The 18,220-nt window shown below is 35.8% G+C and overlaps 1 protein-coding gene across 3 annotated transcripts in view; it reads right to left on the bottom strand.

The window, feature by feature from the left end:
* Positions 1-3,312: 3,312 nt before the first annotated feature.
* The window catches only part of Metap1 (methionyl aminopeptidase 1), a 54,377-nt gene continuing 39,469 nt past the window's right edge, over positions 3,313-18,220 (bottom strand). For 2 of the 3 annotated variants that reach the window (XM_058583838.1, XM_058583837.1), the window contains exons 7-12: positions 16,805-16,943; positions 15,609-15,638; positions 15,096-15,227; positions 11,918-12,061; positions 7,235-7,300; positions 3,313-5,014 (exon numbers count right to left, since the gene is read on the bottom strand). In XM_058583838.1, coding sequence (XP_058439821.1) covers positions 4,851-5,014; positions 7,235-7,300; positions 11,918-12,061; positions 15,096-15,227; positions 15,609-15,638; positions 16,805-16,943 — 675 coding nt within the window. In that variant the 3' untranslated portion in view covers positions 3,313-4,850. The remainder of the gene's footprint in view (positions 5,015-7,234; positions 7,301-11,917; positions 12,062-15,095; positions 15,228-15,608; positions 15,639-16,804; positions 16,944-18,220) is intronic. The other variant, XM_046458942.2, reaches the window with a different exon arrangement.

Here is an 18,220-nt window from a genome sequence, read left to right on the forward strand (position 1 = left end):
TCCTTTTAAGAAAGCATGGTTTAAATGTGTACAGAAACATTCTTGCCTTGTGGAAATATCAATATTAAGAGCAGAAGGGAGCTGGGGTTATGGCTCAGCGGTAGAGCACTTGTCTAGCTCTTACAAGGCCCTGGGTTCGATCCTTAGCACCACATAAAAATAAATAAAATAAAAGTATAACAACAAAAAAAGAGCTGAAGGACTGGAGTTGTAGCTCAGTGGTAGAGTGATCACCTCAAATGTGGAAGGCACTGGGTTTGATCCTCAACACCACATAAGGTATTTTATCCATCTACAGCTAAAGAAATATTTTTTAAAAAAGAGTAGAAATGTTGTTTTACAATATTTTCATTCCCTTCCCCTGTTCTACGTTATAATACTAAGGTTCTCATCCTTGGCTTTAAAGTTTTCACAGACTTTCCCAGGGCTCAAATACACTAAGTTTAAACAATTATACCCTGAATTATCTGGTGACCTGACCCAATTACTGAAATAAAGTAAATCTGTTATACAGTCACATTACATATAAACTGTTGCTAATTTGTGTTATCACCACACAAACAGAATCTCTGCACAGACAAGTGTGGTGATTTATTCTAACCATGCAATCAATTAAAAATATGTTGTTAGTTGTGTGCTCCTCTTAAGAAACCACAGTGCAAATGTGCTTACAAGTTTGGGAAAATAAGTGTCATGAGTTTCTTGTTCAGAGTGGGATGACAAAAACAGAATAATAATAAAGCTGAGGATTTTATTACTCAAGAAATCAATTTTGGGGTTGGGGCTGTGGCTCAGTGGCAGAGCGCTTGCCTCGAATGTGTGAGGCACTGGGTTCGATCCTCAGCACCACATAAAAATAAATGAAGATATTGTGTCCATTTATTTTTTTAAAAATCAATTTTGTAACTAAAAGCTTTACAACAGTAAAAAAGGTTAGACATCATAGGAATTTCCATAAAATTACTAACTAAAACACTGAACTATTAAACACATCAATGGTAACTGAAAATCTTCATAGGAAATCCTTGAATGCACCACATACTGATTTTTTTTGACACATTTTAGTAAAAATACCATACCAATATTGACACATTTTAAAAATAACCACAGAATATTGCCATATTGAGGCAGTTCTATTGTTGCTCAATACCCAAAATGAAAAGCAGCAGAGAGAATGCAGCCAAGGGCATTTTTGCTTTCTCTTACAAAACATTCAAATGCATTTTTCTTACTTAGCTCCAAAAAGGCAAAAAGGAAAGAATGGAGGCTGCCAAAAAGTTTTCAGAGCAGCCACTGAAGGCAACTTGACCCTCAAGGAGTCAAACAGCATGGCCCGAGTGAGAACTTCCAAGAACAGATGGTGTGCTACCAAGCTAAACTTTCCATAGATACTCATTTTTAAAATGAGACAAAAGTTAGCCTAATGCAACCTATATCTTGAAATAAACCTAAAACATTTCTTTTTTAATGAGTTAGACAATGGGCCACATCCCCACATTACAAAATGGTATAATTTGCTCCTCTTGTAGTTAGAGCTTGGTAGAAGACCATCTCATATCATCTCATATTATCCCGGTGTTTCTAATTCCCAGATGACTTAACACCATCTCATATCATCCCAGTGTTTCTAATTCCCAGATGACTAAGATATCCTTTCTATTCCTACTATGTTTTGCCCCCAAGATTTACTGCTTTGTTTAAAAAGTAGTTCAGAATTTATAAAATTTAGAATCCAAATAAAATCAAATTATGTTCTAATAAAGAAATGCACATATTTTGTACTTAGTAGTTTATTGTTGGTGATGAGATAATTTTGAAATTTACATCTTACAGGATCAAGCAAGTAAGTATTGGTGTTGTTTGGAAGCAAGTTCTCATCAAGGGAAAATAAGATCATAAATGTAGAATAGGGAAAGAAGAGGAAGATCAGTGTTTTCATTTTGATACTTAAGAAGCATCAAAATGAATTTGACTTTTTAAAAATGTATGTGTTCCTAAAAGGGCCTAGACACAATGAGATCCCAGTAAAACACAAATCCTGATTCCCAAACACCATTCCCTGTGAAAAGAAACCAGGGGTCTTGAAGAAAGCCAATTCTTAGTCTGTGTCAGGAAAAAATACATAGTAAGCCTATAATATCTTGCTATGGTACAAAGCAAAAACACACTCAGACTGATGGTTCAAAATGACCCACTGGTCAAATCTGGGACAATTATAGTAATTAAACAGAATTTTCAAAATGCTGCGATTCCACAATAATACTCAAAAAGGGGAGGGGAGACAGGGACTAGAGGGAGGAAAGTGTTTCTTTGTAGAATGTTAGTTAATAAATGTAGATGGGATGCCAGCCTTAGAAAATGCCAACTTGCAGTCATGACTATAATAAAATATTGGATTCAGGTGAAAACTGTCAGTGAAAGCTAAAACCACCAAGTGAAGAGGATATGCAGTATTTTCCAAATCTTTCTCCCAAGAATAAAAAAGAATATACTTTTACAATTTAAAAAAGCCTGACAGACTACCCAACTATCAACTTTAAAAAAATCCAATGAAAACCTTGAAGACAGACTGACAAATCAAACTAAGATGGCAAACAAATTGCTAAACCTCCTCTTGCCTATTAATTTATACACGTGGGTGGCAAGTAGTATAAATGTTGCTGAAGGGGTTCTAATTCCAACAACCTATTTTATCAGCATAAGCCACAAAAAAGAAGATAAAGAGCAAACACGTTTCCCTTTTAAATTATAACTTCAAGAGAGTTGAAGACTGGCAAGAAACAAGGATTACCCTAAAAGTTAACCTAAAACAAGTAAATAAATTGATTTATAAAAAGTTGGTAGATGATGAATAGATGTTTTGGTTACCTAAATCTAATACATAATTTGATATATGTAATTAGACTAGAGCACACACTGTTCTAAAAAAACTCCCAAACCAAGGAAAGCATTATTTTATCTTTTTACCACAAAATTATCCCACAAAAATTTCCTTCCTTAAGCTTATTTTTAAATGCTATACAACAAATAAGCCCACGCTGTTAATTCCACTATCAGAACGTAAAATGCTCCCTTAAACATTCCATGTGCTCAGTCTTAAAAGCTCCCAAAAATATGACTGCCATCTCAAATGCTGCTTGCACACTCACCTGGATTAAGCACAATACTACAATTATGGTATAGCCATTAAACCTGAAAGAAGTATTTGTACCAGATGGTAGTGAGTTTTATTTTAGATTATAAAATCAGCCTCCCCATTCACACCAATTCCCTGTGACATACCAAACAAATGGAGCAAAGTTAATGACTACATGGTGGGATAATCAAACTTTTTAATCTCCCTTTACACATTATATTAACATCCATATTACAAGGCATTCCATTCACAAATATTACAAATTGATAAAAACTTCACACATACCCCCAAAAAGTCTATACCAGATTCAGTCACTTTAGTAAATCATTAAAATAATAAAAGTAATGAAAACATATCATAATTCTCTTAAAGCAATAAGGTCTGAGGCACTCTGGGAAAGATGTTCTCTTACAAGGATATGTGTCAGTGGCATCAAATTGTATTACCAGAAAGTTATCAGATACCCAGTAATCAAGTACACACTAACAAGGACTTGATGATCTGATTCCTCTTCACTGGATAAACTTCTATTTGGACAGTTGCTGAAAGGAACACAGACACTGGGCAGCTGAGGTCACTGCTAATGAGTCAACTAAGCATAGGTGAGGCGGTTTTTTTATTTTTATTTTTTAATTCCCAGCAAACCAAGGACAGCTGCATCCCTACTGCAGGTTACAGTACTCAAAGAAGTTCCTTTCTCTTCACTGTCAGGATTACTCTCACAGCCCACCTGACTTACTGTGCTCACAGCTAGAGACATCTCAGAACTCTTTACCCATCACCCTCTATAGTGCAACCTCCACCCTTCTCTGAGTATCTTCAAGGTATGCCCTTGAAATAAAAGAGAGGGGAAAAAAGGAGGTTTTCTACCTCCCATTTCTGACCAAATAAAGGTCTGAAAATAGTGTATTACAAATTCCTGCGCCCCGCAACAGCCAGCCACCACATGGAGCATAGCTATTTTTGTCATAAACTAGACTTTAAAAAGCCTGATAACCTTCTTCCAAAGTGAATTTTACCACATTCATTCACTGACACAGAGTCCACATTGGAGAGAAAGTCTCACTGAGTGAGTGCTTCCCTACACACAATTACCAGGATAAATAATTAGCATTAGGAAGGGAGGAGGCCAATTCCCAACTAGGAATTAAATCTCTACAAACTATAGATCCACTTATGACAGCAAAAAACCCTGTCAGAGCAGAATCAACCCAAACCAAGGTCACATAGTGTTCGGTAATTACATACATGGAATTTAAAATGTATGCATATATATTTCCATATATATATATATAATTTAAAAAATCTGGAGCAACATGTGTTGCTAAAGTTTCAAGGATTCTCATCTTCAACATTCGCCTGGAAAGCAGCTGGCTCCTGATAGCCAGTTTGTGGCAGTGATTAAAGCAACTATAGAAGCAGGTCTAAGAAAAAGTGCTCAAGGGGCAAATAAGAAAACGGGTATGCAGAGAATGGGAAGGGGGCTGGGATGGGGAGGGGGTACTGAAAGGAGTTGAACAAGGTTTCCTTTATTCTTCTCAGCTTTTTCAGACCCAAGACAAGCTCTTGAAGATACATATCAAATGCTGTGTCCTTCCTTATCTATAGTCAAAACAAAACAAGTGATAAAAAATTGCCTCATCCTTTCTGTACTCTCAATAAAATGCATAGTACAGTAAGAAGGCATTACTGAGACGTGCCATCTTAGGAGAAATTAAAATTGGGACATGAAGTGAGGCCGCGCACTATCAAGTCGCCGGGTTAAGATTTCACAGCCAGTGTCCGTTACCAGCAGCGTGTGCTCAAACTGAGCAGACCGTTTCCCGTCTCTTGTCACTGCAGTCCAACCATCTGGCCAGGTTTCATCCTGCCATCCACCTAAAACAAAAGCAATTTCTTAATTTGATTGCTCAGTCATCTAAATAAAAATTCTAGGTAAATACATAGAAAACTACTATGATCCCTATTTATACATGGTTTTAGCTAAAGCCTTTCCAACTTCATTTTGATCTTTAAAACCCATGAAGTAATGATGATGCTGAAACTTCTTCAGGTGGGCTGCAATGTCACATTTTGTATATTTCCCCATATCAAATATTTCTGAACTAAGACACTGGACTTCAATTTAGAAAACACATTGATAATCCTCATCACATAACTATGAGTGAAGACTTGAACTAATAAATTTAGTTCTTTCCTGATACAGCTTTGGCTTCTGACTAAACTATGGCCAGTGTATACTGTGAAGGAAATAATGTAAACATTTAAATTTCCATTACAGTATTTATTTCCTGATATAACTTTTAAATGGCAGGCACAAAATCAAATGGTGCCAACTGATCATTCTATAAAATTTTTGTAGACCATACAAATGTAACCATAAAGAGGGGCAAAGAAAAAGAAATAAGGATTATCAAGAGAATAAAAAATACTAGAAATGAATTAGAGGGGGGAGGGAACTATGAAAAGGGGAATGAAGGTTCAGAGAAAAAAGCTGAAAAACAATGACAGAAAACTCAAGGATGTGATGAAGGAAAGGCAGAAAGGTAAAGCCCCAGAGAATCAGAGGCAGAGGTGGAATGAGAAAGTCAGGCAATTCTAGACACTATTATAAAAATATGCATTTATAGAGACATTCTCATTTCAAAATTAGATGTCAAAAAAACAACACATTCTTCATTTAGGTAAAATATTATTTCTAGGCCTAACTGACTCAAACAGAAAAACTTTAGAACAAAAACTGTAGTGAAGTGTAACCTTTTCAATATTAAATTCTAGGATAAAAAGAAAATACGAGAAGGCTTTAAAAAAGTTAACCCATGCTGCATCAAAAACCAAAAGATGAGTAAACAGGAATTTCCAATATAATGACCACTACAGAACTGGATTTAAAGCAAATTATTCTGATTATACTGTGATCTGATGAAACAGGTTCTGTTGTACAGTCAAGTAAAATATACTTGGCTACTATTCTAAGAAAATATACTTTACAACTGACTGCTCATGATCAACACCTTATTCTTATTCTACAAGAATGACAAAAAACACTACATTTGTGTGGTCTTTAATGTAATAAAGTACTTTCATTAACATAAACCAGCTCACTTAATTCTTACAACAGCCCTGGGGTAAGATAAGGGTTACAATGTTCATTTAAAGTGACCCCCACCTCTTGGTTGAGTCCTGGTGATCCCTTGAGTGTGGGCTAGATTTAGTGACTAACTTTAAAGGAAGAGAAGACGGAAGCCACTCCTAAGATTAGGTTTCAAAACAATTACAAGGACCCAGAGAAGAGGTATCCTTTAATACAGGGCTCAGAGCTCACTAGCCCTACTGTTACTGCCTCACTATGCATCCCCTAAGCCCAACAAGGAGCTAGCAGAAAGCATGTTCCTGTTATTAAATGACAACTGCTCTGACACTCTCATAAAACTGAGCCTACCATCACCACCATTTGCCTATCACAGAGAGTAACATGGTGACAGAACAGCTGCCAGAGCAAAGTGTAGTTGTCCTATGTTTTCTTCACAATGCTATATGATACCACAGGACAGGGTGCAGACTCTGAAGAGCCGGACTGTTAATGAGATGAGACTCCGACAAATTCTGCCATGTAAGCAGCTAAGAAACCGAGGCAAGTTACCCTCTTCAAGGATAAGTCTGATTCTCTGTGTGAAGAGGAAAATACCTTCCTCGTAAATTGTGGGAAAATAAATCCATAACTGTCTGCCTCAAAGTAAGTGGCTCAACAAACCCTCTCCTCCTTGGTTTCTCCTTTTCCCCTTCCTCCATCAAACAAACACTTTTACATAGGTTTGATGCAGGCTTCTAATATTACAATACACATTGTGACAAGATCTTAATGAAAAGGGACCAGGATTCATGTACTTCAGTGCCTTCTGATGGCTAGAGAATTACCATGTAGGAAGTACACCTTCTTGCTAACCTTACTATGTTAATTCTCTTTGTGATAATCAAATTCAAGATGGGAAAGGGAATGAAGCTCAAAGACAGAAAGTATAACAGACTACTAATCTAAGAAGTAACAAAAGTAATAAAAATTAAATTAAAAAATGTCACAGCATCATTTTTTCTCACCTTCACAAATCATTGGCTCAATTGTAAACACATGGCCCGATTTCATCACTCCAACTGCTTTGTTTTCTGAAATTAAGGAAAAATATCCAAAGTTAAGCAACAATCAACATTGTACTATTGAAAATCTCATAAGAAAGAGTATACAGTTAATATTCTTATTGTGTATCTTAATTATTTTCTCCTGGTTCTCTTCCTTAAAATAAGTCATTCAAACAGGAAGTATACTAATAACCACCTACTTTGGAAGAGATATTGTTCTACGCACAGCTCATTTGCTTATGCTTTCTACATTAAAATATAGAGATGTCCACAGGCTAGATTTCAGGTATCATTATCACTTCTGTAAGAGGAAAGTGATACCACTTATATTACTACAGATTAGAAATGCAATCACAGAACCAAGTAGAATGCTCATCCATGTAAAAAATTTGAACAATAGTATTTAAGATCATGCAAAACGTCTCCCAACTCTCTGGGAAGAGCGAAGTGTGTGGGAGCACAGCCCACAAAAACAATCACATGAATTTCCTGAAAAGTTTTTTTATAAGTTGTCTTTTTTTCTGATCTTCAAATGGGAAGAAACCCTTTGCACATTAGCCTATTTTTTAAAATGCTGAAGAGACCTTCATTTCTATTTAAAAAAAAAAAAACTCCATTTCTCCCTCCAAATACTTTTTTTTTAACCTTTTTTATCCAAACTCCCTAATATGAGAGTATTTTTCAGGACCTTCATGAGAAAGATTATTATAAATTAAAATGTGTCCAGACCTGATATTCCTCAAAAAAATGCCAAAAAATAAATAAAAGTTTAGACATGCATTTTTAGACAATCTTTAACAACGGACACCTAACTAATCTAAATTTCAAACTAAAATACCTGAAAGGTGTCAGTTAAATAAGTGACTGCACTTACTTAGCCTGACCACCAGGTGGCAAACACCAGCTTTTGGGGTTCCTTTTCCTCTGTAAAGAAGCTGCGCCATCAGGATGATTACTTAATGAATGGTGAAGGTATGCACGGAAGCTCAACAACTAAATGCAACTCCTTCTAGGTGTGATCTAACCTCATCTACAGGTTTACATTCCTGCACCTTTCCTGGTGAACAGCCAGCAGTGCTGCTTTCCATTATCTCGGATTCTGTCAAAATACACTCACCAAAGGCTCCAAATCTAGTTTTTAAACTCATATAAAAACTTAAAAGCAATTAATTTCACTTCTAATCTCACAAACTTTCTCTCATTTTAAAATGATATATAATTTACTACATATACAGAGTCAGTCTATAGTCCCTTGGGGAATCCAAAGAAGATGTCAGAGTGTCTGTATGGTGTCACAAAAAGAAAAAAAATAAGGATCTGTGCTGTCCAATGGCAGAGCTGGCCACATGTAGCTGCTACCAGGCACCTGAAAAGTAGCTAATCCGAACTGAGTTGGGATAGTGTAAAAATATTGCAAATTTTGAAAACTAAAGCAGCATGTAGTTATATATTATTACCCAGTGTAGTGCCTATATCACCTAGCTAAGTTTCTACCCGACCTAATCTTATCTTTAATGACAGGGCTCCTGAAGGCCAGATGAACCTCTGCAGGTAGGCTAGCCAAAAACAGGTTGGATTTCTAAGGCTACCCAAGTGACCTCCAGGCAGCTTCCATACTAAGAGATACCCATACCAGCTGCAATGCCAGGAAGCACAAGACCATACAAGGAGTAAATGCAGATAAGATAATGCCTGAGTTCTGGGAAATCTCTTGCCTATTCCAGGGAAGGATATGAATATTCCTCCCCTTTATTACTTTACCCTCCCCCATTTATTTTACCCTGTATCTATGACTTTCCCACACCAACAAGTTGAGGAATTTGATTTGCGAATGTGCTTCTCCATTCTCTGGTCATTGAATAAACTTGTGCTGTTGGTACTCAGCATTTGGCCCTCGTTTTTAGCTTTCACAACACCCAAATGAAAAAGACCCTGCTTTGGGGATCTCCCCTTTTTTTAGGAGATAACAACATCTCAATAATTTTTGTTCCAACTAAAATTTTAAATGATATGTAGGATGTAATGGCATAATTATTTTAAAACACATACCTACAATGTTTTACTTTTTTAATGTGACTACTAGAAACTTATATCATTTATGTGCTTCATAATATATTTCTCTCGGACAGTGCTAACACAGAAAATCTATCTTCCTTCCATATTCCATTCCTATTTCTGCCACTGATTTATTATTATTCTAGAAGTTACAACCCTTACTCATTTCTTAGAATCTTAAAGTTTCCATTTCTCAACATAGCTCACGAAACAAATACACATTATCTGTGTAACTGTACTATTGCAGAGTAGTTTTTTTAAAAACCTGAACCCGTTCTATCATCTGTATCACAGAATTATTTAAAGTACACTGTAAATGTTGGGTATTGTCATCGTTACTTTCCAACCACTAATGACTTAAAGAAGAAAACTCACCTAATGAGGACTTTTCTCACATTAGAAGGGGTGGAGAGAAGTTATTCAACAATTTCTGGTTCCTCCTTCATTTGGGTCAAGATCAGTTACAAATCAAAGCTGAGATTACTTACATTTCAAATGGTATCTCTGCTATACAATTAAAAAACACCCTCAGCAGTTTCCTTTAACAATTCCCTAAGCTACCACAATATTTTTTTATTTTTGGTAGTGCTGGGGACAGAACCCAGGGCCTTATGCATGCCAAGCAAATGCTCTACCACTGAACCATGTCCCCTATCACAACATATTTTGATTTATATAAGCCCAATTTATGCTGGACTTTTCATAAACATATTGAATTTATACAATGAAGTACACTTGGTCCTTGCTTCTTTATCCAACATAGTTTTTCCCATCTAATTAAATCCTTCTTATAAAACTCAGGTGGCATATCTTTCGTGCCAATGACACGATTTTTATCATATTGCCACCAATGACCCTTATTGCCTTCTCCCATAAATGTTGTTTTCAGTCTCTATCCAAACCTAAACCCAAGTTTAATTGCCCTTGCATGTCCCCTTAACATTCTTACTTACACACACCCCCACCACTGTAATCACAATAGCTACTTCCTTTCCATGAAAGAAATGTACATTCAGGAAATAATACGGCCTAAGAGAAATAAAGTCAGTTACTTGTTTTCTGTTGCTTTTATTTCAAGCATGATTCACAGAATGATGCTGTTAATGAATGCTGATATACATCAGATTCTGTGCTATAGAGGATTGCTCCAGCTTCTCCTATTAGAGAGGTTTTTCATGCATTTCACTCCCTCTTCACAATATGCATGCCTAGAACTTACCACTTCATACCTGGACTCCAGCAACAACTGTCCATCATGCTGACTACACTGAGTAGCTTTCATCTGGAATATTAGATACCACTACCAAATTAGTCTTCCCCCAAATACAGGATTTATCATGCCATTTTCTGCTCCATAATGTTTCTGAAGAGTCCTAGAGATGAAGTCAGACTTCCTCAGTCTGGTATTCCTCTACCCAGCAATGCCTACTGTCAATCCTCAAAACATAATACTCATCAAAGCTTATCTTGTCTCTGTTCAGTCTCAACTTGAAGCACCTTTCCAGACTTCCCTCCACCTGGAATGTGTTATCATTTCCTTAACCAAACCAAAATCTCAACCATGCTTTACTTATCCCCCAGAACCTAGTACCAAACTGCTTCAATCCTTGCTTCAAGAGAACAGGAAGTACAGGAGAAAAGACCAACTACAGAAAGCTCAGAATACAAGTACCAATGCTCGCTCTGGCATTTGTTTACTGGATTGTGTGACTTTGAACAAACAGACTGCTTTCCACGAGTATTATGTCACTTAATCCTCATAACAATTCTAAGATAGGTATCATTCCCTATTACACAGATGAGAATACTTAAGCACAAGGAAATCTGTGAGAGTATTTATATAATAATGGCTCAATAAGTGCATGCGTGTGTGTCTGTCTGTTGAATTTCTTTCTAGGTCACTTATGGTGGATAGCTTTCAATTCTGGCACTAAATATCAGACTTGTTGCTACACATATCTAATCTCTTTCAGAGAAAAGGTTTGTGAAAGACATTGTCTATCAGTTCCTTTTTTTATTCTTCCATACAGTTGTCACTTGAGTAAAAGTACTTTGTTTATTCCCTTCTATTTATGCCAATATACTACAGTATCTGACATACTCTAACCACTCACACCAAACCAAGCAAGATGAACTGATTTCACCTAAGGAATCAGAAGAGAGATGACTACACATATGGCAGATTGTTGAACATTTCCCGGAACAGATTACTTTCAGAGTACTCAGATTACGTTTCCCAACTTCCCATGCTGTTAAGTTACAACTATGTGAAAAATTCCTGCCAATGAAAAACAAATGTGCATGATTTATGTCACTTCCAGGCTGGTTCATTAAAACTCCCAAATATACCCCTCCAAAGCTTTGTCCCTTCCACCCTATCTGTTCACTATCTGTTCATAGCGACTGTCTTAGACTGTTATGTAAGCATGACCTGAACCTGACCTATGTTTAAACAAATACACATTCCGGGGGTCTATTTGTTACAGCAAATAGATTACTCTAATGAATACAAAATAGTAGGCCCTATTATAGATTTGAATAAATATTTCTTGAGTAAGTTGTTAGCACAAATCTTTAGACAGTACTTACTGGCATAGTGGGGTACATTGGGAGCTGTATGAAAAAGCTTGTGTATTCCATGCCCACAGTAGCTTCGAACAACTGAAAATCCATTTGCTTGAGCATGCTTCTGAATAATATTTCCCAATTCTCTATATCGAACACCAGGTTTCACTGAAAGAAAAAGAGAAGATTCAGGACAAAGAGTAGTAATAACCAACATTTTATAAGCGATTCGTATCTATGTGCCAGGGACCTTTGTAAATACTTTATATGTCTTCATGCCTAAATTTACAAATGAGGAAACTAAGCCACACAGAGGCCACACAGTAAATAGCAAAGCTCTGATTCAAACCAAGAGCACCTGAAGTTCCTCCTCTAACGCCAGACAAACAGAACACCTTGGGTGCTAAAAGGGTAAGGACAGCACCATTTATTCTCTCTAATAACAGATATGGAACAACAGAATGGAAAATACATTTCCCTTTATAGGCTTTCCTAAGGTCAAGATCCATACTATTCTATTCCACTCTATTCTATTCTAAAAATCAGAGGAAATAAGGAAAGCAAGTGTACCAGAAGAAAAAGAAGTGTCCAAGAGTGTCCAAACTTGTCCCAAGTTTCATTCAGGTCAACTTCTGAAAGAAGTACTTCTCCCCTGGGCTGTTTCATTCTCTAACAGTGCTTCTCAAACTATTCATAATTGAATCTAGAAAAGGTCCCAGGGTACAGGTCCTAGGGTATACCTTTCACTATATACATACTGCCCTGTTTAATTTTTATAAATTTAGTAGTGCCTTAAGGGGAAAAGAAAAAATAATAATAAGTGGTTCTCATGTTAATAAGGCCATTATGGCACTAAAACCCCAGGAGTGGGGCACTGCCAAATTTCTGGAACAATGAGGCAAATTCCAAGGGTCCTCTAACTCTTAGCCTACCTGATTTCCAAAGAAACATTCAGATGCAATCTACCTGCCCCCATGTAATTAATTTAACAGCTTAAGGAATCACAATTTAATAATTTTACTTGCTCTTAACCATTCCAGCTTGATGTTTTCGGCAGAAGGAAGGTAACTTCTGATTTTGAGAAAACATGCTGACTTTCACAATGTTTTTCTTTCATTCCTATCCAGGTTCTCCAATCAGCCCTGGGTTGGAAAGCTGGGGGCTCATGCAACAAATTGTGCAGTACATAATAAAGAAAATCCCCATTCAGCAGTAATGACAGAAGGTGAGAGAGTCTTCCATAATTGTCAAACTTGAGCAATTTTGGTTCAGAGCGTGTTATCTGGAGACATATTTGGACATCACACAGGAGATGGTGGTATAACTGATATCTAGTGTGCAGACAGACACCAGAGATGCAGCTAAGCATCTTACAATGCACAGGACAAGCCCCCTGTCACAAAGCATTATCAGACCCAAAAATGTCTTTAATTCATACATTTAAACATACTACTCTAGAAAAGTTAATTTAACAACTTCACAAACTCGCTAGTACTCTTCACTAGGGTGAAAAACAATTAGTATTTTTAAACTATGGGAACAAGAACAACATATATAATATTGTTAATAGCACTTTCCAGAGTTCAAGAAATTTTTGTTCTTTCTTGACTATTGCTATCAAGACTAGTTTCTCACAGTTTCTTAAGTTCTAGTCATATGTCTTTTTGAAACAACACTGCAGCTTTCTGATTATTTCAATTACCTCACAGAGAAGAAAAAGGATATAAACACTGAATATATTATCTGACAGAAATCCTAAAAATTATTTAAAACTGAAGCTTCTACAAATGATAAGCACAGAAATTCTCATTTCACAATTCCACCTACTATATTAAAAGTTTTAAAATAATCAACAGTGAATTATAAATTTCTAAAACCTTCAGATATTGATACATGAAAATATTGTCTTTCATTTTCACACATCCAACATTATATAAATTAGTAAAAACTTCATCATCTTCCATGCCTGTTAAAGAGTAACTAAAAACGATAAAAATAACAAACCAATGTTATTACAGATAACTATCTATGTGTTAAATAACTCTGTCCTGTTCAATACTCTGAAGAAGTGGGGGAGTGGTAGCAATAATACACTGAATAATACAGTTCAAACACTATGGATTTTAACAGAAAACAATCTGTCCTCAAACTATCCTTTTATTAGCAATGTGTTAACAACTTCAACAAGACTTTCCTTTTCTTCTCCCATTCCCAGAAAGTACTGAGTAAACCAAAAAAAGGATAAGCTGCTGTCATGAAGACACCATGGAAAAGATCCTACAGATATGCACATATCTCCACCCAGTACTACAACAGAAAGATATCTAGAGACCACCAAAATCCAGTAGGAGAATAGTTACAGAAATTTAGATACTGTGAAATATAATCTGTATCTATTAAAAGAACGGGGTGGCAGGTGCAGTGGCACACGCCTGTAATCCCAGAGGCTCGGGAGATTGAGTCAGGAGAATCACAAGGGTTCAAAGCCAGCCTTAGCAATGGTGAGATGCTAAGCAACTCACTGAGGCCCTGTCTCTAAATAAAATAGAAAACAGGGCTGGGGATGGGACTCAGCGATTGAGGCCCCCGAGTTCAATCCCCAATACCAAAAAAAAAGAAAAATGGGGTAGATCTGCTACTTTAAAAGATCCCTAAGATTTAACTGAACAACTGTCAAATTATAGAAAATTACAAATATTATGATACCATTTAATCTAATTAAACCCATACACATATCTATATGTCAAGACATAGAAGAGAGGGGAGAAAAACCTAAATGTTAACAATGGATACCTCTAGATAGAAAAGAGATGAAAAGTGAAGTGGGGAGGCAAATGCAAAGAAGGATCATTCATTCTCCTCACAAAATCGTCAGGCTTGTTTCAATTTTCTGTAATAGAAACTAATACTAATGTAGTTGAAAGAAAAAAAAGTAGAAATAAAAACTACACAAAAGAATCACCCACACACTCCTCTTTTAAAAGAAAAAAATATCAGAAGAGACAGAGGATCATAAGTAATCACCTGGTCCATTTGCATCAAGACATTCCCACATCATCTTTAAACACATTAACCATTAAACACTAAGCTAACTCAGGTAGGGCAATGGAAAAGCTGTTAGGTACAAGAAACACACAACAATGCAGTGATAAAATGCGTCACTGGCAAAGCAGTGCCAATGGGGCCCAGCACTGAAGCTGACCTGCATCGATGGCTTGCATAAGACACTCGTATGTGGTCTGAACTAATTTCCGTGCTCCCTCATCCACATCTCCAACAAAAAAGGTCTCATTCAGGTCCCCATGATAACCATTGCGATAAAGAGTGATGTCCACTGCAAAAAAAATGTGTAAATATTAAGACATATTTATTTTCATTCCACAATAGAACTTAGTTTTTCCAATGTGACAGCATCAAGTAATTTAATGGAAAAGATGACTTTTGAATTGTCAAATTAGACACCAGTGAATGTGTAGTTACTCCCTAACAAAAATTCCTTGAGGGTAATTAAACTAAACTCACTGTGGAAAACAGATATACAGCTTACAGCACAAGCCAGATGGTGGGTTTTTATATTCTTATAGTAATTAGATAATTTGTGGCAGAGGAAAAAGTTATATGGGATACAATCATGCAAGATAAACATCCACGGTTAGTAACATTAAACTGAGGACTCTGGTAAATTTTTCCATTAAATAAAAAATGCTATTTTCACTTGTCATCTTTAATGAGTTTCTTCCTTCTCCTAAAAAAAAAAAATATGTAAATAGCAAAACTTAAGATAATCTCTACACCCCAATACTCTCTTGACCACCACCCCGCCACAGGACTGAGGATAGAACCCAGGGCCTTGGGTGTCCTACGCAAATGCTCTACCACTAAGCTAAACTCCCAACCTTTTTAATTAATTAATCTTTCATTTATTTGTGAATACTCATCCTTCTCTTCATTTCCATGCTGTAAGAACACAGATTACTAATGTCACTATCGTAACATAAATGACTATCTAGAGAACATATTGAATGTACATTTTTACTGTGGATTTCAACCAATCTCCAACATCACAGTACAGGTGTTTCAACTCCAGCACAAAGTACACATGTATAAAAAAATCTCACACATTTTACACATAATAAAAATAGCAAGTTTTACATAAAAACATATGCAAAATCTGTGGAACTTTATAAACACATCATCTAACTAAAGCAATAACAACCATAATAAAAATACTATCACAATTAAATCTCTATTCTCATTCTTGACCAGCATCACAGTTGGTCTATTCTGTGCAGTCTTCAACCCTGGGACTCATGTTTCCTTGGATTCCTTTAATATCCTAAACAGAATAATTTCATTAATACTAAAAGTACCATCAAGGAGATGCTTCTTCATTAACACTTATTTAATCCCAGAGGAAAATGCCTTTGGAGCTTCTTCTCTACACCTGCAGCTTCCTAAGATAACACAACACAGAGGTCCTTAAAGGCACTCCATTCAAGTAAGGCACTTCTGTGAAATTTTTAGCTTTTTTTTTAAAGTCTTCATTTATTACTAAGGATTTTTCTTACCTGTTAAGAAAGCCTATTCTGATCTCTTAAAACCCACTGAGGGACTTAAATTTAAAAACTGCACTATACTCAACACTGCTTCCATATTACACTGACATCTGTCACTTATTTACCAGTCACATATTAATTAAGCACCAAACAAATGCATAGTATAAATATTTAAGACACATCTAATATGATGTGTTTTAAAAGAACATGCACAAAATTGTAAAAAAAAAAAAGAAAGAAAGAAAGAAAAAGAGGCTTCCACAGACTTTCAAATAATACTAAGTTTTAAACAGGAAAAAGCATAAACATAGAAAGCAAGTCAAGAAAACAAAACGCACACTAACATATTTCTTACCGTTAACAATATCACCTTCTTGCAAAGGTCGTCTGTCTGGAATTCCATGGCAAATGACTTCATTCACTGAAGTACAACAAGACTTTGGGAAATTATAGTAATTCAGGGGAGAAGGATAGCAATTTCTTGCAATGCATGCCTATAATACATTAAAATAAAATAAAATAGTTTGGAATGTGCAAAGAGGAAAAATCTGCATGCATAAGATTTTAAAAGGGCTGGGGATGTGGCTCAAGCGGTAGCGCGCTTGCCTGGCATGCGTGCAGCCCGGGTTCAATCCTCAGCACCACAACAAACAAAGATGTTGTGTCCGCTGAGAACTAAAAAATAAATATTAAAAAAATTCTCGCTCTCTCTCCCTCTCTCACTCTCTCTTTAAAAAAAAAAAAGATTTTAAAATCTGAAGTTGGACAAATGCTAATGTAAATAACTTATTTAATATTTTATCTTTAAAACAGTAGTGGATATTATGTCTTCCTTTTAAATGAGATCACACAATGTTGCCCAGGTTGTCCTGAATTCACAGGCTCAAGTGATCTTCCTGTCTCAGCCTCTCGAGAAGCTGTGACTATGCCCCACCATGCCTGGCTGGTGGATATAATTTTAAAGAGCATACAACAAGTTTTATGCCAGTCAGATATGCTGTATGCAAACCAGCTTTATTGGTACTTGTGTAAAGAAAAACCAAATTCACATTCTACAAATATATACAATTGCTACTATGTGAAGACTCTACTTTAGAATTTACTCCTTGTGAAAAAAAATATTTAAAATAAGTAATAAGTATTTTTATGTGATTACAATTTCTTATATAGAAATAAGCCTCTATCCCTATGACCAAAAAATGAATAATAGTGTAATTAAGAAATGATAAACAACTCCCTGAGACATTTTCACCATTCACTACATTCATTTCATTTTCATTGTTTACTTCATACCAGTGAACAACAAGAAATCTTAGAAAATGGTCTGGTTTCCAAAACAAATTTTACCATGGATGTTTTTACACAATCGTAATCACAGCATACATCATTTGTTTCCATACTGACACACAAGTCTTCAAGCTAATAATTTTCTAATACTTGCATAAAATATCATTTGTGGAACATATCATAATTTTACCAGAAATTCTACCATTATTGGAAATCTAAATAAACTTAAAATTTTCTCAATTATAAAAAAAAAAGCTTACAACTAGTAACTACATCCCTTTGGCTTTTCCCTTATTTAAAATATGCTTCTATATTTCACAGAGCATTTTAAATAGCGGTTTAGAGAATAATGAATTCAGAACATTCTGACTGAAAATGCCAACTCCATCATCATTTACAAGTTGTATAACCTTGGACAACTTAATTAACCTCTCTCCTCAGTTTACTTTTCTATAAAATAGAGATGATAACACCATTTACCTCA

This window comes from Marmota monax, unplaced genomic scaffold, assembly GCF_021218885.2.
Source record: "Marmota monax isolate L192 unplaced genomic scaffold, Marmota_monax_Labrador192_F-V1.1 WCK01_AAM20220418_F8-fsc00002, whole genome shotgun sequence".
NCBI classification, from domain to species: Eukaryota; Metazoa; Chordata; class Mammalia; order Rodentia; family Sciuridae; genus Marmota; species Marmota monax.